This window comes from Hippoglossus stenolepis, chromosome 4 (genome assembly GCF_022539355.2).
Source record: "Hippoglossus stenolepis isolate QCI-W04-F060 chromosome 4, HSTE1.2, whole genome shotgun sequence".
In the NCBI taxonomy this organism is placed as follows: Eukaryota; Metazoa; Chordata; class Actinopteri; order Pleuronectiformes; family Pleuronectidae; genus Hippoglossus; species Hippoglossus stenolepis.
The window spans coordinates 12,406,227-12,429,411 of NC_061486.1; the positions used below are offsets into that span (position 1 = coordinate 12,406,227).

The window sequence follows — 23,185 nt, forward strand, 5'->3', positions numbered from 1 at the left end:
ATTAGAACTCACTGGTAAATAGGCGTCGGGAGAAGGGTAAATGGGTCTAAAGCACTACAATCCATTTTTTGTACGATGAGGTTTTTAATATCTGACTTTCTGTTCTTTTTAAAGAGCACCTTCCTTTAATTTTCTCTTTGATTGATGTGATGCACTTGAATAAATGACAGGGGGAAAAAAGACAAGATTGTATTATAGGTCACGGTTTTAATGTCAAAACATGACCAGCGCTGTTGATTTTTTTTTTTTAAATTGCTTTTCAGTACCCTCGTGTAGCTCCTACACCACCTAGAGGACAAAACAGGCACAAGTTGTTCTTATCTCGTCTTATTTGTTGCCTGTATTATCACGCAGCTCTCAGACAGGCACAGTTACATGAATCATGCACCTGACACATACCGCTGGAACAAAGTGCTTCGAGGCTGTGTGTGTGTGTGTGTGTGTTAGTCAACAGCAGAGGTGGATGCCAAGTGACAGATTGTGAATTTATTGTGAAGCTTAAGTCCAGAGAAAGAGAACATGACAAAAGTGGGCCAGAGAAAAGGGGAAGTGAATTGTTTTTCAGACTCAGACATTTGGGAGCTTGAAGTGGGCTCCTCTCGAGAGCTGCAGCTATGGCAGCAATCCTAGCAAAGAATCTCAACTCGGGAAAAGAGACAGCACTTTCTTTTCGGAAAGCTCTCAAAAATAACAGATGCCTAAAGCTATGTAACCACCTAAAGAGGCAAACGTTATTTTTCGTTTAGCTCCTTTCTGAAAAGGCAGTGTGGAGTGGAAGAGGGGAGCTCATCCACACTATGTCTCTGTCTCACTCAAACATACACACACAGTCACACACACACACACACACACACACACACACACACACACACACACACACACACACACACACACACACACACACACACACACACACACACACACACACAGTTGGCTGTTGTTGGCTGTGACTGGGGTGCTGTGTGGAGAGTAGGGGCTCAGTGTGACCAGGCAGAGGCCAGTGTTGCAGGCAGGCAGGCAGGCAGGCAGGCAGTGTGGTGGAGAGAGTGTGGAGCCGCAGGGACGTGCCCAGGGTGGATAAACCATGCTCACTAACTGGGAGAAAGACTCTGCCCAGGACTCAAGATGAAGGTGAAGAGGAAGACCTCCTCTAGCAGCGACAGTATCACCGACATTCCTGCGCTGCTGTGGCTCTTTGGCCTCCTCCTCCTCGTCACAGGTGAGTCCAAACGTTTGTTTGACCTATCCAGACATTAGAGGATGGAGAATTCGCCGGAGACTTTTTCTGTTACTTTCAAATAACGAGCAAAACAAGTGGAATTTTTCTCAAAAACTGAAATTGCAGTTATTCATTTGCTGTTTTACTTTACACTCTTTGGATCACTCTCGTTATGTCAATTCAAACCACATAACATCCTTTATCCCTCTTGGAAGTGAAGTTAATCCAGGTTAAGTTAGTCAGAGATGTTCTTCTTGTCCGTGTGTTTCCAGCTCGATGGAAAGGATCCTGGAGTGTCTATTGTACATGTGTAAGAAGGGGATGTGTAGGTTAAGTGTTGAATAGGGCAGGGCCTGCATACCGTGTGTGTATTAGGCAAATTCATTTACGTGAAAAAGTGAAAAGGTTTTAACCGCGTGGTTATTTTGCTTTTCAAAATGTTTCATTTGATTTCACGGCCGTAACAAGGGTCCAGTTTACCAAACCAAGTCGGTTTTAGTAGAATCACTGGATCCTGTGTCTATCTCCAACTTCGCCAGTGACAAAGAGTTTCTCTTTCTCTCTCCCTCTCTAACCCTCTCACACTCTTTTCAGTGGAGGAAACTAGTTCCAACAATCATGCCCTTTGTCTTATTGCCTTGGCAACCCCTGTCAGGCGGACCAAATGGTTGCCACAGCAATGAGGCGATGCCCTGCTAACTGCCTCACTGCGAAGAATAGCTAACAGTGCAGAGTCTCTCTTTCTCTCTCTCTCTCTCTCCCTCTCTCCCTCTCTCCCTCTCTCCCTCTCTCCTCTCTCTCCAGGGTCAATTCTCTCAATCGTTGAAAGCCGAACAGTAGGATGCCCCTCGAAGGCCCGAAGCCAATGTTTAGACCTCCATGTGTCTAGCTACAGCTGAGTTATAGGAGCCTCCACTGTGAACATAATAGCTTCGCTGCGTTTGGTTTCCAAGACAGGCCTCGTCTATAAAGGATGAAATGTGGCTCCTCACTGTAACACCTCATCCCCGTATCCCTGCGGGAGCTGGAGGATAATTGAGGAGCACAAATCAAAATTAGTTATTACTTGTTCACGGCGAGGGGGGTCAAGAGGAATCCCTGTGGCGGGGGGTTTCTGAGATTAGTGATCAAGACATAACTAGACATCGCAAAGTGACATATGTGCATGTTTTTGAGCACATTAAAAGCACAGTACAGAATTTCTATTCATCAACTCTGTAACTGAGTAACAGCAGATAATGGTTCAAAGAACAAAGGTCCTTTCTCAAAGTGTCATGATATATTAACAAAAAAAGACCTTGAGGCTTCTTAGTAAGTTAAATGAGTGTGAATTGTATTAAAAATCCACATCATTAGAGTTCAGTGAGATATTATATATAATTGTTTACAAAGTGAATGGTGCGCAAAAAAGCAATACTAAATATATTTTCAGCAGTGGTGGCAAATAGAACTGGGAAAGGAGTTTAGAGATGAAAAGGCAGCCTCTGCACTCAAGTGACAATATCACCACACTTACAGCACTTACATTGTGCTGTAAGTGTGGTGATATTGTCACAAAACTCTCATTAAACTACCATATTTTATTTGAGTTTTTACAGTTTTAAGAATGCAACACCTACAATGTTTTCTAATTCTTTTAGCTGTGTGATTATTTAAAACAATTAAACAGGCTTACTATTGTTGAGTTCAAATTGTATAGAAACAATCTTTTCTAGGGCTCAGTATACAGTTAGTTGAAAAACAGATAAAAAAGCAAATAAAAATCAGCAAATCCAATACTCTCAAACACAATTCATTTATTTAGGTGTAGTTGTGAATAACTAAACTATGACCACAAACAGGAATTAAAAAATTAAATGAGGGTACATGTATATTTATACTGTACGGTGACTTGTTTACTAACTAAAGAAATACTACAATAGATTTCACAACTTAATGAAGTTTGTTAAATAAAAAAAATTGCTAACTTAAATTTAAAAAAAACTTTATTTGCTACCCACTTCAGTATTTCTTTTAAGTTGTTCCAACACTTTTCTTTTATCAGTGTATAGCTACATAAAAGTGTCTTGTTACTTTCTAACTCTGGTGCATCGGCATCCCGGCCATTCACTGCCCTGATTTTCCATTTCAGTTTGTAATAGTAGTAATTAGTGTCGCAGTAATTAGTGTGTCTTTGAATGAGTTCTCTATTGTTTGAGTGTGGCAGAGCATCAAAGACAGCATAGTGACTGTCCCCCAAAACTGCCCTATCCGTGTACTCCTCTCTGTACACTCCCAGAGTTTGAGACTTCAGCCCCGTCTCTTCGTGTTTTTATCCAGGTGAGGTGTCGGGGGTGAATGTGACCAGTCAAAGCCAGGTGGTGAGGGGCACGGTGGGCAAAGAGGCCCTGCTGTCAGTCAGCTACTCCAGCAGCAGCTCCGACAAGCCTGTGATAAAGTGGCAGCTGAAGAGGAGCAAAGAGAAACCCATCACCGTTGTGCAGTCCATAGGGACGGAGGTCATCGGGAACCTGAGGCCCGAGTACCGCAACCGCGTCCTGGTGTTCGAGAATGGGTCGCTGCTGCTTCACAACCTGCAGCTCTCAGACGAAGGGGCGTACGAAGTGGAGATCTCCATCACAGACGACAGCTTCACTGGGGAGCACTACACCGAGCTCACTGTGGATGGTATGCAGAGTTGCCATCCTCTTCATTTCTCTGTACTTCAAACCACCGGACACAAACTGAAGAGCAGTTCTGAGCTGGAGCAAAATCAATACTTGTTAAAAATACATTCTGTTGCGCAAGTCATTATCATGAAGTTTAACTTTTTCAGTGCACGATACAGTGATTCACCGTGTTGGTGGTTTTCTCTTTGAGGCATCAACTGTGACTCCACTTTTCCGTTGTTCTTATACACAGTTAAAAAAAACTTGCTAAATAAATACTTTAGTTGTTAACATACAAAGTAATTAAGTTTGTTCAACTTAAAGATAACAAATTCGATCAACACAACTATGTTATTAATTACCTTTAATATGAAAAAAACTGATTTAAGTTGTGTGTTACCAATTGCGGTTATTTTTAAGTTGTTCCAACAACACATCTCTTCTCTTTGGCCTTCTTTTCGAGTTGAGAACGTTTTTATCCCAGCAGATTTTATTTTATTGCATTTTATTTTGTATTATTACGTATTGCTGTTTTCTTGTTGTACCTTTTACTGACAACTTTCTCTTTTCAGTGTAAGTAGAGATCAACTTCCCTGTCATAGTTTGAATTTGCCTGTGTCTTTTGCCCTGTCGTCCTCAGTTCCGGTGTCCAAACCTTACATCCAGATGATAGCATCGTCCGTCCTGGAGTACAGCGAGCAATTCCATCTGCACTGTTCCCACGATAATGGCACAAAGCCCATCTACAGTTGGCTGAAGGGAGGCAAGGTGATGGCCAATGACTCGCGCCTGCTGCTGTCACATGACCAAAAGGTGCTGACCATCGCACGAGTCGTGATGTCAGACGACGACATTTACGGCTGCACGGTGGAGAACCCCATCAGCAGCATGAAGAGCACACCTGTCAAGCTCACTGTCTACAGTAGGTGGCATGTTACACGGGTAGGATGTCAAGTCATACAAGTTTATATCAAGATGGAAGAGATGATGCTATGATAACGTTCCATAGCACAGCAGAAATACTCAAATTGTAGTAAGCAGAAAACCCTGTTTCAGTTTTATATTGCTATGTTATGTTATAAGATAAATACTATTAAATGGGTTATATTATTAAATAAGTATAAATTATTATTATACAATCATCTGCAAGGACAAGTTTACATTTGGAGCTAGTTGAGGTGGAGTCAGTGTAAACCGATGTACAAACTGCTGCATATTTTATCTATAGAAATGTTAAAAAAATATTTTTTTTACGGGTAAAAATCTAATCTGCAAATTAAATAGCAACTATATCTATAACTATAAATCATATAAATGTAGGAGACTGTTTCCACCAAACCATGTGTTTGTTGGTTTGTCTGTTAGATTTTGCAAAAACAACTGAACAGATTAAACTGATACTTCATGAAAGGATGTGACATGGGTCAGGGAAGAACCCATAAAATGTTAGCACGGAATCCGGATCAGGGAACTGATCCAGGAAAATATTTTTTTCACTTTTGTGCTGCTTATGAAAACTGTAGTACTCTGTTTTATCTCATTGTTCAACAACCATCCATTTACAGCTCACAGAAGCAATTATCTTCTCATGCTGACCTACACACAGGCCTGCATGCCTGCCTCTCTAACAATGTTGTTTACAACAAAGTGCAAATCCAAGTGCGGCAGAGTTGGCTCCGAACGGCTGTTACTGGGCGCCAGCATAGAACTACATGTCAGACTGAGCGCGAGGCCGAGGCACTCTAATCCAATGAATGGACAGTTATTTATGAGGAGGGAGCAGAGGAAAAGAAGGCAGGTGGGGGGGAACGCTTTGCCTCAGTGGACCTCAGTAATCCTGACTTCATTATTGCTGTACTGTGATGTGCTGCATGAGGAGGCAGCTTCAGGCCCTCAAACAGCTTTCTGTTCCCTCTGCATGGGCAGGAGCGCGGCTCAAAGTCTCCGAGTGACGACCCTAATGTGCTACTTCACTGCCAGAGCACTCAGAAGACTTAGCAGGCAGCGGGGAAAAGAATTGAACGCTCCCCCTGCTCCATATCCTGGTCATGTTTCATTGTAAGCCTACAGTCAAAAAGAAGAAAATAACAATCTGTTGCCTTAAAGACCTACTCTTTGAAACCTTTATTTTCCCAGTGTCAAGACAAAATGGATAAAATAGTGAAAAAGAGCTGAAAAGCAAAAGTGAAGCAAAGCTACAAGTTAGTGCTTCAGTGAGAGGGAATTGCTCTGCTCTTATCAGGCTGTTACTGACAATGTCTTTCTCTCTCTCTTTCTTTCTTTCTTTCTTCTCTTGTCCTCATAAACCTCTCTGTTTCACTCTGGTTCAGGACGGAGCTCGCTATACATCATCCTGTCCACCGGGGGCATATTCCTCCTAATCACCCTGGTTACAGTGTGTGCCTGTTGGAAACCTTCCAAGTGAGAGTTACTCTTTCTTCTTTTACCTCCTCTCTCTCTCTCTCTCTCTCTCTCTCTCTCTCTCTCTCTCTCTCTCTCTCTCTCTCTCTCTCTCTCTCTCTCTCTCTCTCTCTCTCACTGGCTTTGATATTGCTCTTAAGGATGTGACTAGAGTCTAAAGTGGCTCCACAGTGTCAACTCCACCACTCTGAACATGTAGTGGAAAATTGGAGAGCACATCGACCTGCAGCTTGATGGTTGGATGTGTTTTAAGGAGTTCTTTTCTTCTTGTTGTAGAAAGAAGCATCGACCCGTCCCCCAAAGAGCTCCTGTTTATGTAGAGCAGAGTGAAAATGGCCACGACGGTGAGAAACAGCTACAAACGACACAAACACAAAACTTAACCTTTGACCCATGTCACGAAGAATTATTTCACACTTTAATAACACAGAATGTGACCCATTTCTAAAATGTATATATGTGTTTGCAGTGGATGTTGTACCGAAACCAACTACACTCGGTCGAAGGAGTCCAATGCCTCTTTACGTTCTCAATGAAGATGTAAGTCATTCTTTTTTCCTCCCAAAATGTCCGTGCAACATCGAGCCTTAAAACAATGAAATAATAATAATAATAATAATAATAATACAATTTTGAAAAGCTCCTCACACTTTTCCATGAACTAAAATGTTCCCGAAGTGCTTTACAAGTTTGAAACAGGATAATTGTTAAATGAAGAACAAATAAGAGCAAATAATACATGATTGCAATGAGACAGTGTGCTATTGGTTTTAATTGAAAACTACTAAATTACTTTTTCTCCTATCGGTGGCGCTAGAGGAGAGGTCAGGGGACCACTTAAGTCATCAGGCTTTATCCCCCTGAGGACAATGACGGTCTGGGGTTAAAAATTGTTCATCCACCCCACATTTTTTCCCTAAAAGTCAAAAAATGAAACTTTACTCATTACTCATTCATCCCTCAGTCATTCATTCTCTGGGGATCATGTTAGCTCATTGCAAACAATCATGAAGAGATATTTCACTGCCACCCATAGAACCATGCTGCGAAACATTTCATAATTATGGTACAAATTACAGCTTCATTAAAGGTTCAGTGTGTAGCATTTAGTGACATCTAGTGGTGAAGTTGCATGTTGCAGCTGAATACCCCTCACCTCACCAGTTTGGGCTACTGTAAAAAACATGGCGGCCTCTGTAGAGAGGACACTCTAGATATAAATATAAAGTTTAGATGAAACACACAAGTAAAAACATCACTATGATTATTTCATATTCATATTCAAATTCTGCCAATAGATGCCTTTCAGCTAAATCTGACACAATGAACCTTTAGAATTACAATCATAGATAAAACACCACAGATGATTGTAGCTTATGCATCTTCTTGTTGTTTCAGGAGACTCTGGAGCGTTTGGAAGAATGTTCTGGCAACACTCTCAGCCAATCAGAAATGAGTATCCCTGCTATCTATGCTCCCGTCCTTCCCCCCTCCTCAAACAGAACTGAGCGGCCCATCTGGTCTGCCCCTCGCAGGTACCCCCGCAGCCCCTCTCCACTAGCACTACCCCTCCCACAGCCCCCTCTTGGTCCTGCACTGCTGCCCGTCCGCTCCCCTGCTCACTCCCCCGGGTCGTCTCCACGCAGCTTCAGCCCAATAAGAAAGGTCCGTCCCCCCGTGGGCATCCCAACCAGCCACCTGCCCATAGAGGCAGAGGGTCCAGATCCCAGTGATCAGACTCACTGTCCACCCCAACAATGATGGCCGCACGTTTCTCAACCTCCCTGGGAAGTATGCTTTCATTCTGTGATATGTAAAGTTTATGTATAGTTTGTTGTTCTTCTGCTGCGTCCTGAGGAAAAGGAGGATGTTGGATTTGATGCACTAGGATCAGAGATGAGTTCCCTTTCAGCTAACTCTTTATATTCCATTATTTATCATCAATTTCTCTGTGGTTTTCCACAATGTCTGTAGTTTTTTTTGATGATATCCTCTCATAGGAAAACATATATTTTACAGGTAGTGTATCCTGAAAATGATGCTGAGACAGAACAGACTTACCAGCTCTGATATATATTTTACTTTTTGTTTCAATGTGAATTTTACTGGGAACGTTTGATAAGTGCCTGTACATATGTAAGTAAATTGTTGTTGAGGGGGTTGGTTGTTTTCTTTTCTTTTAAAAAATTTAAACCACAAATTGGGTTATTATTCTATATTAGGTCATTGTATAATCTAAGGTAATAAAGTAATTTAAATAGTTTGTACTTCGTTATTATTTTTGTTACAATCACCAAACAGTTTTTATCATTTGTCTGTCCTGTTCTTGAGCTCGTGTGTAATTCCTGTCTTGTCCATCAGATGTCACCCACACATTTACTAAAAATACTGTATTTTAATGTACACATGACTGGGAAAAGTTCTAAAGAGGCAGATTTCCTTTAAATTGTATATTTACTCTTTTTTGCTCCATTTAATTTGCATATGACATTTTATATATTTTTGCCAGGTTTGGTGTTTTGCTTTGGAAGCTTCATCCCTTTTACTTTATCTAAAGCAGACACATGGCTAACCGATGACTCCGTGCCTCTGACACATGGAAAAAGACGCCTCTCGCTGCCAGAACTGCATCCTGTCTGAGCGGAGCCCTCGCTCTTCACTTACTCGACATCGGAAGGTCAACGGGGATGTTCCAATTTAATCATCACAAAAACAATTCTAAATATAGAAAAATAAATAGATCAAATGAATGTCAGGAGGAGGCTGTTATGTGCCCTCCAAGAGTTAATCTACGGTGAGTTCTGAATAATGCAGGCCACTCGCTTCAATCATGGAGCCTCCTAATACTAAATGCTCTGTATTTATGTTGAGCTTTTCTAGTATTGATGACCATTAAAAGCTCTAAGCTTTTCACGAACACATTCACACAGTGGATCCATGTGCAACACTTTTGACTTCTATGAGAACGGCATGGCATGTGGAAGGGGAAGACTGGGATCGTACCAGCAACCTTCTGGTTAGAGGAACCCACTCTACCCCCTGAACCACAGCCACCCCAATGATTTATGTGAATAGGATTTTTTCCATACAAGTAGGAATATGATTACTTATGGACAAACCATACCTGGAATTATGACATTTGTGTGTATGTATAACAGTAATATATCTAATATGGGTTTTATTACATTTTCACTGAATTGCATGTTTGTTTTTTTACACAAAAACCATGTTAGGCATCGTGGAATGAAAAGATTAAAGGATGTGCTGGGTTATATTCAGCCGTGAGGTGAACTAATACACGTGCACACTCACACACACACACACACACACACACACACACACACACACACACACACACACACACACACACACACACACACACACACACACACACACACACTATTATCAGTGAAATGTGTTCCCTTCACACGACCAGCTGGACGTCTTTTGTCATGAAGATCTGCCTGGTTTGCTGCTTTTATCCCCGAGCTGCGTCGTCCATTGCTGAAGGTGTGATGAGTCTTGTGGTTGCATAAGCAGATGACGTCCCCATGTTTTTGATCTGGGCTTTGTGGTCTTCTATTCCTCTGTGCACAGACTCATGAATACACATGCAGCAGGACCGGGCACACAGCACGAGCAAGCACACTCACAAACATGTGCATAATCACTTGTGGCTTCATTTCCTCAGATGATGAGATTGGACCTCTCATATTCAGCTTGGACTTGGCTTTTTTTTGGTCTCCAACGTTTTGTGTGTTGGTCACACGTTCTATCACATTACGTACCACCTCTCCTCCAGCGTGGCAGCGGCAGTAATCAGACTCTGGGGAGCAGCATCACATCTGCCCACAGAAAGTATGTGCGTCTGTGTTTCTGCACGCAAGTAGGTGTCCCATGAGTTGAACAGAGATCATCTAAGATGCTCACCATCTCTAATTAATGACCTCCTCTTCCTGCCTGGATTAGCCTCCTCACTAATGTCCTCGTTCACACCAGCCTGTTGATGTGAAAATCCCAGAGGACGGGGGTGACTTTATTGTTTGAAAGCTCTTATTGGCTTCTTGTGTCTGTAGGTCAGGATCTGTCAGAGTCAGATAGTTCATGTCCATTGCTTTCACAAAAGAAATCAATGTCTTGCCGGCAAAGATACACCTACCCCCTAAATGTCTCGGATGATTTATTTAAATAACTGTTCAAGGCCCAAGTAAGTTAAATATTATAATATTTTAAGTGTGGATTATTATTTCACAGCCCCTGAGATTTATCTTGTGACTCTTTGGAGGAGCCCAACTCCTCAAAATGTCCATCTCTATATAAAGCAGTTAAAACTACCTCCACCCGAACAGCTGCGGCAATAACACGCTTCTTATACATTCATACATCAGTACTAATAATCTAATATTGTGATATATTATAATATCTCAGTAACAGGGGCCGTTATTCTGCAGAATGAGAACTTTTCATATAAATTTGCTGATAAAGCTTATTTACTTCAGGAGAATGTTTGCTGGACTTTCAATACCAATAGAATTATCATTTCTATTTAGTAAAGTAACTAAGTATTTCTTCTGAGGGTCCAATGATGGAGGATGTCACAAAAGCCTCGATGCACATTTACACACTGTAGAAGAGACTTTCTATTTTGAGAATTTGAGATTTCGGACAAAACACAAGGAATTGACTTGGCCCAAAATGCGCCCAGACATTGAGGCTTTAACAATTTCTGAGATGCTATTAGAAAATGCAGGTTTTGACATTTTGAAAGTATATTTATTTTACTGTCCATGCTCAATCATAAATGGATTGCTAAAAAATGAAATGCCCTGAAATCTCCTCGAGTGCTTTGCATAAGTCATCTGACCAAACCATCTGCTGGACCTGTTCTGAACACTGGAGTGGGTGAGTGGACCACACACACACACACACACACACACACACACACACACACACACACACACACACACACACACACACACACACACACACACACACACACACACACACACACACACACACAGAGAGAGATAGAAAATACAAATCAAACAAACTGTAGAACTCATGCAGATCAGACAGAAAAAGAACAGCCCCCCCCCCCCTTGTTCAGCAGCAGAGTCACCCTGATAAGATATAATTTTCCAGGTACTGTTGAGTGCTCTAATCAGTTCGGTTTGAACACTGTTTGCCTCTGAGGCCAACAATACTTGCTGTTTCCAATAGAGCACACATATAATATAATTCTCGAGTCAGGTTTCAATCAGATAGCTGTTCAAAACAAGTCACATTGTGTTTTTTTTATTGTGATTTTCTTTTAAATACGTTAAATCTGTGTTTGCAGATGAGACGTCTGTGACCAGCGCAGGTACACGCCATGCACCACTTAAGATGATGGGGTGGTTCTTTCTCCCATAGTAACAGTCACCTGGCAACCGATACGAGTGCCAGTTAAATTCTCCATACCCAACTGGCTGCCTCACACATACCCTCCCTCACCCTCTGTTTAACCCACAGCCTCTCTCTCTCTCTCTCGCTCTCCTCCCCATCACTTCCACCTTTGCTCGTGTGGGTTTGTGTGTGAGGGCGTCTGCATGTGAGTCAGCTGCATCCTCAGCACCTGGGACATTACCTCCAGTCTCCACAGGGGAAACTGCATCGCTGACTCTGTGAGTTTAACATATGTGCTGTTGCTTTTCACAAATTGATTTGACTGTGATCTTTTTTAAATGCAGTATATGTATAATTCGATTTTTGATTTTCTTGAAAGTGAATGATTTATTCTTTGATTGTCTTATGGAAAATTATATTTACGTAAATGACCAGTTCATTCATCATGTTTTACAATTACTTTTTCCTGGGGATGGTTTTGCATTTGTTCTCATTTAATGTGTATTTATTTTCTTCCTAGCTGGAGATTTTCATTTCAATTTATTTCATAGTATTATCTCTTATCTTTATTCTGTTTACACTGGATAATTCCTTATATTAAAAGAATTGCATGTTTACTTATTATTACTTTTACTGATGTCTATCTTATCCTATCTCATCTTATCTTATCTTATCCTACTTTATATTATCTTATCTTATCTTATCCTATTTTATCTTATCTTATCTTATCTTATCTTATCTTATCTTATTGTATCTTATCTTATCTTATTGTATCTTATCTTATCTTATCCCCTTATATGTTCACCTCAGTGTTGGTTACTCCAGGATAAGACCCTGTTTGTTAGCTGTCCAGGTTGGTTGGTCAGGGATCCGAGCCAAATATCTCTGGGTGTGTAAGAGAGGAGAGGGAGGTTGACATGGGCTCCAGCTCCTCCTCCTATGCCCCCAAAACCATTTACCTGGATGTGGATGGCAAGGTGCAAAAGGTAGGTCCCTTCCCAGTGGAAATGTATTAAATGGAGGATCTCTATTAGTGTTTAAATTTCTAAAACCACGCTGATAACTCACAGTGTTGTTGTGAGAGATGTACGTGAGATGTGGGAAATTAGCTCATTTGACCAAAACATTGACCAGTTTCATGAACACGTAAAACACTTTTGTTTATAAAAGTGCTGGTAAATATTAATTAATTAAGGTCTGGATATGTTGGACATACACAAATTTCAAGATTTAATTTGTAAAATGTGTAAAATATGGACAAGCAAAGACATTTAAAACTCTTACACTATTTATTCTATGAATCAGAACTATGTTTGCATGTGGATTATGTGGCGACCTATAGATAAAATAGATAAAATCATAATTAAAGATGTTGAAGTCTTTAATTAAATAATTAGAGGTAATCGGATCCATTACATATAAATTATTGTTGCTACTTTAATAAACAGATTACAATATTGAGGTTAATTAAAAAAAAGCAACCTTGTATAACTTTAACTATGTCAATTAAAAAATTCACTTTATAATTCACCTCCTTGACTCATGTAGGAAGTGTTCCCCATGGACCGAGTCACCTGAGGAGAAGCTCAAATTAGACGGTTGTGCGTTTGCCTTACAGGTGTTACTGACAGAAATAAACACCTGTTATTAGCAGCTCACACACCATTTCTGCTGCCTTGCAGCTCTGACAGAAATTATGGATTGGGTTTTATTGCTTACCTCGTGCTCAGGTTTGAAGAAGCAGCAACTAAACAACTACTCAAAAACACAGCAATGTAAAATATGGAATGTAACACAACATACAGCGATCACCTATTTCAGCTCTTTAATCGTCCATCAACAGAGCAGCGTTTTTAATGATCGCTAACACAGTCGTGACAAATATTTTCAGGCTTGGGTTTCGTGTTGGATCGTTCCGAACATACTGAGATAAATACAAATGAGACACTTGCTGCTCTGGCCGATGTAGAGTGCTTCAAGTAGAGAGCTGGCGATGACACATGTCTCTTCAAGAGCGCCAAGCCCACGGCCTGAGGCTGAATGTGTGTCTGCTACACCTGCTCACTCTGAGATGTAAGATCACACTTTTCTCCCAGGGTCCATGCACACACAACACAGATATACACACCATGCAGTGTGCTGAGCTTTGTAAAGCGATCTGATTTATTTTAGCATGACAGATAAAGGTGATCTTGGCGAGTTTCATGCGTTCTCACTGCGTCTCTCTCCCTCATTGGTTTCTCCGCCGACTTCGCTTCATTCAGCCATGAAGCAAACCAACCCTGACTTCACGCTCCCATGTGACCCGGTGGTCTAAAAAACATGAAATTTGATAACCCCCCCCCCATACCCTGTCAGAACACTGAGGCCTTATGTCAAAACCACAGCAGCTGTTTGTGTGCAGCTGTGCGCAGGTGTGCCTTTAGAAACACAGACTGCACTGTGTTGGATTCATGACCCGCAGAGGAGGTTTTCTAAATAGCGTGACGTGAAAGCCATTAATGCCACAACAATGGGACATTATTGATTCGATTTAAATCTGCAACCGTCTGCCATCTTTGTCCTTTAAAACTTGTTTCTAAATGAATAAAACAAAACAGGCTAGTTTATATTTGAACTGAGAAGTTGCTGTGTGTGTCTCACAGGTGGTGTTCAGTCGGCACTGCAGTCCGTATGACATCAAGGAGCTTCTGTGTTCCTCGTCCAACATTCCCAGGTTTGTCAGCGAGGATTCAGGTCATCATGAGTCACGCTGTTTGTGGATGCTAGGGAGATGTTTCCCCTCTCATCCAAGAGGTTTCTCTCCAGGGATACAAAACATTTCTGAGAAGCTCCACACGGCAGAGCAGAGACAGAGAAGGAACACATGCACGTAATAGTCAAAGACATACTCCCTTAGCTATGCACATCAAAGCAGGCGATGATTAATGACAGAGGCAAGATCTGGTCGTCATCTGCTTTAACTGGGGAGGATAAACCTGTCAAACGCTGGTCTGTCAGTTGACTGGTTTTCCGTGAAGAAGGTTGCAAATGTTTATAACTTCAATATATGATGTGCTTTATTTCCACTGAAATAATACATTCTAGGCACTTTGCACATTATCTTGTCATGTGTGTAACAATAAAATAAAATACAAAACAATTTTACACTTCAAGGTTTTTTCTCGGTTGTAATTTCCTTTGGATATAACCATTTGGATAGAAGCAGCTGTGAAACAAGTAGATGTAAATGTTGTGTGTCCTATAGCAACATATCTTTAAATGTTATTAATAACTTTCAGAGCATAACAGACCTCCAGTGTCTTGATGAAGTAGAAATAAAGTGAAATGGGGCAAAACATGAACAAAGGGCAGTGGTTAGAGATCAGATGATTCTACTGTTCTCACTTAGCCTCTCATCCTGTCATGACAGGAACACTGCCATCATGATGGTGGATCCAGAAGGTGCCATGGTCTCCATTGACCCCACCATGCCCACCAACTCTCCAAGGTGACAACACAAATTATTCTACATCCATGAAAATGGAAAATCACAACAAAGACCTTTTGAAGTTCATATTTGAATAATAACGATCGCACGTCTGATTTCCTCGCAGCTCTTTGTACAAAGTCGTCCCTCTGCCTACTGGTCAACTCGGAGGTAAACTGCCTGTGTTTGTCCGTCACTCGACTAACACACACATCAACAGCACTTCCACTGTGATACTAGTAGTGGACCAGGTGATCTCTGCTCACAATGACTGATCAGGATTGTGTTTGTGTCCGCAGACAAGGAGGACATGTTTCAGAACGTCTTGTCCCAGGTGGCTGAGCAGTTCAGCAGGTAACCCTCTCCGTTGTTTATATTATGGCTGAAGCCTGCCCTTCCCCACCCTCACACATAACTCACACATACCAGGCACCGCTGCTTTACAGTGGTAACACACGCTGACACCCACAGAGCCGAGTTCAATTAGAAAACAACCTCCTTCACCTTTGTCTTTTATAGTCTAGGTCACTTTCCGGATTTATTTTGTGATTAACAAATGAACTATGTCGTTTTTCTTATCGTCATCGATCCTCGTGATTTGCTTTTCTCTCACAGAGCCTTTCGCATCAACGAGTTGAAGACTGAGGTCACCAACAGGCTCGCCATGCTGGAGAAGAGAGTGGAACGTGAGTCGTACATTGTTGACGGTGTATCTGAAGGGATCTCAGAGGAAACCCAATTTTGAATGACCATATTACAAAACTACTACAATAACATTCAGTTGCGCGCATACCTCAGTTCACATATCAAACAAGATTTAAATTCACTATATCCGGATTTGTACTTGGGTCTGTAGGAAATCATAATGGGTTCTTACCTGACCAGTACCACATCCTTCCACCAAGTTTCATGGAAATCCGTCCAGTGTAGTTTCCGTGCAATCCCTCTAAATGATAAACAGACAAACAAACCTCCGTGGCGGAGGTAATCAAATAATTCAACTGGAAACTTCTTACTTGTGATTGTTTTGCAGTGGAAGGCTTGAAAGTGGTGGAGATTGAGAAGTGTAAAAACGACCTGAGGAGGCTACGAGATGAGATGACTTCGAGAGGTGCCGGCAGGTGAGATGAACACACTCCACACTCCTGTTCATCCATAAAAACCTGATATCAAATGTAATATCCCAGTTTTTTTTCTTGTACTTGCCATCTCAGAGTGAGCTGTCAGTGCAAATACAACTTCGACGATGGGAAGAAGGTCACTCCTCGACGAGATGTCCCCAATTACCCAAAGGTGCGTCCACTGTGATAGATCCTCTCTTCACTCCCAGACAAAGCTGCCTTCTGACGGTCTGCAGCTGATGTTCTGATGACTGTTTTTATTTGGCATGTTCAGTACACACTGTCTCAGGAGACCATAGAAGCCCTGAAGAAGCCAACTTTCGACGTGTGGCACTGGGAACACAACGAGGTTTGTCGATAAATCGCCATTGGACTAAAATCAGCCGTTTCCACTCCAGGTCAACAAAGTGACGGATTTCTTTGCTCTTTCTTTGCTGCGGCAGATGCTGAGCTGTCTGGAGTACATGTACCATGACTTGGGGCTGGTGAAGGAATTCAACATGAACCCTATCACACTCAAACGCTGGCTGGTAAAGTCAGAGCAATAGAGGGCGTACTGTCTTATATCCTGCGATGCACGTGGTCCAGATTTCAAAGCTTTTTAACTCAGAAAATTATTTTTAATGGGTTCAAGCCAAGAGACACTTTTGATTTAAGATTCTGTAGCAAGCACATTGAGCGAATAACTGTGTTTCTTCTAGCTGGGGATTCAGGAGAACTACCGTAACAACCCCTTTCACAACTTCCGTCACTGCTTCTGCGTGAGCCAGATGATGTACGGCATGATTCACCTCTGCAACCTGCAGGTAAACCGCAAAATTTGTCAGAACAGTGTGTGTTCGTGCACGTCAAATAATCATCCACCCTTTAACATGCGCATTTACTAAATATTTGACAGGTCAGGACAAATCATAATTTCTTACAAGCCATCATTTTAAGAAACACTCCTCTTTCTTTGAAATACCAATTAATAAACGTGCAGATTTGAAATTTGTACTTTTATCTGACAACACCTCTTCCCTGTTGTCCAGGAGAAGCTGACTCTCACAGATATGGGCATTTTAATGACAGCTGCAGTGTGCCATGACCTGGACCACCCCGGCTACAACAACACGTAAGACTCACCTTTCTGTTCTGCAGAGGTGTTTACAGATAAGAGCAGTGCTGATGCCCATTGACCCCCAGCATGTTTTGACATCCCCACCACAACACTGTTGTCGATGAGCTGTGAAAGTAGTTCAGCATGGATAGTGTGCTGGTATGAAAACACTCCGATCCAGATTATCATGTTGTTTTCCTGTCGTGGTTTTCGGGGAAAGCGAGGGGCTCTCTTATGAGGGAAACATGATGAGGATAGAATACTAACAATTCATCATTTATATGCATTTTCAATTCGCTTTTAATCACACTGGCACCTTGTGCTCATCTTGATGAACCAAATCAATGACTATATGCAAATAATGGTGGATGGAAACATGCATACATTAGAATTTTCAGTGTTAGGGTTAGGCAGTGTTAAGTTATCTTGATGACTGCTAATTCTCGTCCATCGACTGGACAGTTGAAAGGTTTAGGGTTCGGAATATAAATCGGTCACAATGACTTTCCCCATGCAGATTGACGTGGTTGGAAGTGGAGCGACAAAGGCAAGGCACGTGCCGGCGCATATCACTCAGAGTTCTCTATGCTTTGTGCATTCCTGCCACAGAAATAAGAATGATTGGGGTGAAAGGAGAAGTTAGAGTTGGGTTCCCAATAATTTGATCTTTACGTGTTTATGCCTTAGAGATAAAGGTTAAAAGGTTGAGAAGAACGTTGTTGGATTTGTGTCAAAAGGCTGGATAGATGGAGTTTGGTTAGGTCGAGGTTAGGGCTGGGCAAAGAAAAAATGCATTGGTTTAGTGTTAGGGTTAGCCCTAACCATCTCAATGTATGTAAATGTGTATCCCCTATTTATCACCCCTAACCCCCTAACCCATAACCCCATAACACTTTCAATCATCTGTTATCCATCTACCAGGTATCAGATCAATGCCCGCACAGAGCTGGCAGTACGCTACAATGACATATCTCCGCTGGAGAACCACCACTGTGCTGTGGCCTTCCAGATCATTTCTCTTCCTGAGTGCAACATCTTTGCAAACGTGGATCCTGAGGCTTACAAACAGATCCGACAGGTGAAATGTGCTGTTAAAACACAATTTACTGGGCAGTGGAGCCCTGTAGTAACCCCTAACCCTAACCCTATTCATGACAGGTTTCATTGAAGACCAATGTAATTTTATGACTTAAAATGTGAGTAAATGTCTTCCCCTCCCACTTTTGATTTTGTCTGTTACATTTTCAGGCCATTATCACCCTCATCCTGGCCACTGACATGGCCAGACATGGAGAGATACTAGACTCCTTTAAGCAAAAAGTGGACAGCTTTGATTTCACCAATGAAGAGCATGTGACATGTGTACGTATGTCTTAATAGATCACATTGCATCTCCATCTGACACCAGCTGTTTGCTGGACTGTACATTCAAACAAGTGGGCCTTTATCCTTCGTCTGTGCAGTAATTAGCAGAAGCCAACTGGATTGTAATAGTGTAATTGTGAGGGCGGCCACAGGAAAACAGTGGACGCTGTAAGACAGACTTGTGTGTGTGTGTTTGTGTGTGTGTGTCAGTGTAATAATGAATAGGCTTCTTTGTCCTCAGCTCGTGTTCTTAATGTCCACGATTGTGTTTTCAGCTGAAGATGGTTTTGATCAAGTGCTGTGACATTTCCAACGAAGTGAGGCCGACTGAGGTGGCTGAGCCATGGGTGGACTGTCTACTGCAGGAGTACTTCATGCAGGTGAACCTTAAACTAAAGCCTTCACATTTACCCCTAAATCCAGGATGTAATCAGCATGAGGAAGAGGGCACACAGGGCGAAATAACAACAAGTCCTCCTCTGTCTTCTCCAGAGTGACAGAGAGAAGTCCGAAGGTCTCCCCGTGGCTCCCTTCATGGACAGAGACAAAGTCACCAAACCCACCGCTCAAATCGGATTCATCAAGTTTGTCCTCATTCCGATGTTCGAGACGGTCATGAAGGTAGAGCCTTGCCCTCGTGGGTGTGTGTCTATTTCATCACGCTCTCCTCGGTTGACAGGTCACGTTCATGCTGCGGCGTTTTTTCCCCACAGCTGTTCCCTCAGATCGAGGAGATCATGGTTCAGCCTCTGAGAGACTCTCGCGATCACTACGAGGAGCTGAAACAGATCGATGACGCCATGACAGAGGTAAGACCAATTCCATCCATCCATCTGTCTGTCTTTGTGTAAAGTGAGATGGGCTCTGACTGCTGCTAAAGATTGTGTGACCTACATATGCATTGTGCTCATCTCGGCCTCCTGTGTAGACATGGTGTAAGGCCACAGCCAGTGATCCCAGCTGAGCATTAAGACTGTAAAGAGTGGGAAACAGCTAGTTTGTCTCTGTCAAACAGTAACAAAAGCCAAAATATCTTCCCTCCAGCCCCTCAACAACTCACCCATAAACACTTGTTTACTATGTACAAAAAACAGAAGGGGCATTTATTGGCTCTGACTGGTTGCAGGCAAGTCAATTCAGTTTTATTTCTATATGTTTACAACACTTTTTTATCCTCAGACCCCTGAAGCAACCAGCAGGGACTCCAGGATGTTACTGGTCCCAGTCAATAAATAGTCCTGTATGTAACCCCCTATTAAAACGTTTTTAAAAATAACATTTTACTAATACAGAAATCCCATTTCGTTCCTATTTATCATGAACAAAAAACAGGGAAATATATACATATATTTTTAAACTTCTTAAGTGAAATAATCACAATAAGAGAATATTGTTGTTTTTATGGGTTGTTTTCACATTCAAGTTTCATATTGTGACTTGGGGGGGGGTGTGCGGAACGAGCCAGGGAATACGACTGGTCTGAGCCTGCACACACACGCAGCAAACAAAGCTTTATGGTCGAAAAACAAGCCTGTGAGGACATGTGGAACTGGGGGCGGGGTTTGTAAATGGAAGTGTAAAGCGCTAACACAATAATACCTGTGCTTCCTGCAGTGATGAAAACAGGTAAACAAAATTCAAGTCGACTTAGACACCTCAGCTTGTCACTGAAGCTTTTTTTTTTCACCTGGAGCAACAAAACACCACCAATTATCAGTTATGCAGTTTGTTTTCACTCGGGTGGGGTCACGAACACTACAACGTGCTAACATAAAGGTGTGTCTTTTGTTCAATGAGGCACAGAAGAAAAAAACTGAAAATATGTCATTAGGCGGGAAGAAGAAGTAAGCTCTGCAGTGAGTGAGTGCAGTGGTATCTGTGTAAGTAAAAGTAACTGACTCCTTGGTTGTGCTTTGGTGTCTAGTGATAGTGTCACGAGTGCTCTCTCTCTCTGCCTCACTCTGGCCTCTCCACAGCAGCTCTCCCTCTCTATCTCCGTAGGACTGTGCAGCGCTTTCCTCACTTTGGATTCTCGTCACTTTGCAAACGGGGGCCGATCCCATTTAGGCGGCTCGAGCTAAATTGGTTCCACATCAGAAAGTGTTGGCCAATGTGACGCTATGTACAGCTGCTTTCAGACATGCGCCGAAGTCCGGGTATTTGCCCGTAATTTGTCCGGAGGGGCTGAATGTGACAACGCAAATGTTTGAGTCAGTTCCTGCCACGCCCCCCCTAGAAAAATCTAGGGGGGCGTGGCAGGAGAATGCAGCAGGAAAATATCCAGAAAATGAACAGTGAGCAAGAAGAAGATGCAGATGAAGATGTCAAATTGGAAAGAAAATTAGACCAGAGAGTTTTTGGTGATAATTAATGATACAAGGCCAGGGGTGGATCCAGGGGCGGGGCCAGGGGGTACTGACCCCAACTGAATTCTAATTGGCCCCTGAAGTAACCGTGTCCTGTCAGTCGTCTTTATTTTTAACAACAATTTTTTTGAATATATTCAATGATATGTGGCTCAAAGCTATAGTAGCTGACAGAGAACATGGAATGACTTACATGTGCACCTTATTGAATCAGGGATTGTGGACATGGAATTGGCCCCCTTTGTTGTGGCCCCTTTAAGGCCCTGCATTCAGCACAATCTATTCGTCATGCTCTCCCCCAGACGCCACTCTTCATCTGAATGCTCCGTAAATGTTCCTGTTGTTTCGAACACGTCTGATCTGGACAATCTCCTGCTGCATTCTTCATATGTGAAAGGCAAACGAAAAATGTCTGGAAAATTGGGTCTGACGTTCATGTCTGAAAACAATCTATAGAAGATCAATGGCCTGCAAAGAAAAAACAATGTCGGACACAAAGAAAAATGAAAGAAATCCCACAAAAATGACTGAAGTAAAAATCTAAAATCAAATAATTAAACAATAACAATTATACAAGAAAACACAAAGTACAAATTATTGTGTTTTTGATATTCTAATTGCCAGATTGTAACACCATCATAGAAATCTTATTTTACTGTTAAAGTGACTGAGATGCTGAAAACAAAGTGGTGGGAAAGAAAAACAAAACCGTCTGCTCGTGAACTGAAACCAAAGCCTCTTTTTTTCATGTCGTTTTACACTAAACTCTTTCACAGAAATAAAAAATGAAGAAAACCATTAGAGTCTGAGTAAGTTTTGACCTTTCACTGAGAGAAGTCAATACCCACTCACAGCTCTGTGGCGACTTCAAACAAATCCTTTCTTGTTTTCTATGAACACTGAGGTGGATGATTCTTGATGGTTTGTGCTGATCTAGGCACAGCTCTCTCGTGTTCTTTTAAAACTACTTTAAGTTTCCGTTTTTCCTCCCAGGGTCGTGTCTCTCCAACTAATCCCAGCTCACGTTCTGTTACAGGGCACTTCTTTTGTGATCCCTTTCAGGAAAGACTTTAACAAAACATGAGCGAGGCCTTGATGAAGACATTCTGGGCTTCTTGCTGAAGATGACACACTGAGCAGGAGGAAGAGGGGAAAGAGGCAGACTGCTCGGCTACACACTGAACTATACTTAGGCATCAAGGTGGCACATCTTGAACTTTGACTTAGACTTTTTTGCACTGGATGTAAAAGAGAGGGACCTGCTGACCTCTCTGCATATTTATGGTGTTTATGTTGTGCTCTCTTCCTATAGCGCCTCAAGAGTTTGAAGGATCAGTTTCTCTAAAAACAAATCCTAATTCCAGATTGATTTATTGTGCATTTGTGCAAAAAAATATACACAAAAGCTGCAGAATTGGCCTCATGGACCAAAGTTTCAGGAAAATTCTACCAGCAATAACGAACTTTTTTTATTTCCTTCAGTTTTTTGTCCAGTAGAAAAATAAAAATGCACCAAAGTGGGATGTTTTCACCTCACTGTAGCAATACATTTTCTCACTGACATGGTGCACTGAGTGTTTTTCCAAGAAAAATGCAGCTTTCCTTTTTTTTGTTCACACACAGCGGGTTAAACATCACAATACTAGTACTATTCTCTTACGTTCGACAGTTGTTAATGAAATAAAGCCACGTAGGGATGTATATTGTTCAAGATGTTACACAATTTGTCCAATAAAACGTTTTAATGTCTCACAATACTTGTCAAACTGTGCTTTGTATGTCTGTTTCTCTGAGGGAGTACTTATACAGAAGGACAACGCACATTTCACTATCTTCTTTCTTGACTGTGTGTCCATGTTGAGGCAAAATTACTTCATGTGATAAAATCTGATTAAAGAACAACAAATTCTAACTAAGGTTTGTTGGAGAAAAGTTAAAAATACATTTGTGTGGCTCAGGGGGTAGAGAGGGTTGCCACTAGAGGGTTGGTGGTTCGATCCCTGGCTCCTCCAGTCTGCTTTCCAAAGTGTCCCGGGGGAAGATACTAAAGCCTAAACTGCCCCTGTGTTTGACAGTTGATGTTTGAATGTTT

At 41.9% G+C, this 23,185-nt stretch overlaps 2 protein-coding genes across 2 annotated transcripts; both read left to right on the top strand.

Annotated features, from left to right (window-relative positions):
- Positions 1-941: 941 nt before the first annotated feature.
- hepacama (hepatic and glial cell adhesion molecule a) lies at positions 942-8,551 on the top strand. The gene is made up of 7 exons (XM_035154688.2): positions 942-1,219; positions 3,539-3,886; positions 4,508-4,789; positions 6,198-6,288; positions 6,565-6,632; positions 6,758-6,828; positions 7,687-8,551. The coding sequence occupies exons 1-7, from the start codon at positions 1,126-1,128 to the stop codon at positions 8,047-8,049; spliced, it is 1,317 nt and encodes a 438-aa protein (XP_035010579.1). The 5' UTR covers positions 942-1,125; the 3' UTR covers positions 8,050-8,551.
- Positions 8,552-11,829: 3,278 nt separating this feature from the next.
- Positions 11,830-22,721, top strand: pde9ac (phosphodiesterase 9ac). Its single transcript, XM_035154679.2, has 19 exons — positions 11,830-11,951; positions 12,484-12,659; positions 14,319-14,389; positions 15,086-15,163; positions 15,270-15,313; positions 15,442-15,496; positions 15,758-15,828; positions 16,176-16,263; positions 16,357-16,435; positions 16,538-16,612; positions 16,707-16,793; positions 16,965-17,069; positions 17,295-17,377; positions 18,284-18,440; positions 18,611-18,724; positions 19,003-19,107; positions 19,220-19,348; positions 19,441-19,536; positions 22,130-22,721. Exons 2-19 carry the CDS (start codon positions 12,591-12,593, stop codon positions 22,175-22,177), a joined length of 1,554 nt encoding a protein of 517 aa, XP_035010570.1. The 5' UTR covers positions 11,830-11,951; positions 12,484-12,590; the 3' UTR covers positions 22,178-22,721.
- Positions 22,722-23,185: the final 464 nt, after the last annotated feature.

What these genes read in the sequence shown, in the direction of transcription:
- hepacama (XM_035154688.2), top strand. Translation starts at nt 1,126, where the DNA reads ATGAAGGTGAAGAGGAAGACCTCCTCTAGCAGCGACAGTATCACCGAC. An exon ending in TGTCAAGCTCACTGTCTACA is followed by an intron (nt 4,790 to 6,197) that starts GTAGGTGGCATG and finishes ACTCTGGTTCAG; the next exon opens with GACGGAGCTCGCTATACATC. An exon ending in TTTACGTTCTCAATGAAGAT is followed by an intron (nt 6,829 to 7,686) that starts GTAAGTCATTCT and finishes TTGTTGTTTCAG; the next exon opens with GAGACTCTGGAGCGTTTGGA.
- pde9ac (XM_035154679.2), top strand. Translation starts at nt 12,591, where the DNA reads ATGGGCTCCAGCTCCTCCTCCTATGCCCCCAAAACCATTTACCTGGAT. An exon ending in TCCTCGTCCAACATTCCCAG is followed by an intron (nt 14,390 to 15,085) that starts GTTTGTCAGCGA and finishes CTGTCATGACAG; the next exon opens with GAACACTGCCATCATGATGG. An exon ending in GCCTACTGGTCAACTCGGAG is followed by an intron (nt 15,314 to 15,441) that starts GTAAACTGCCTG and finishes TTGTGTCCGCAG; the next exon opens with ACAAGGAGGACATGTTTCAG.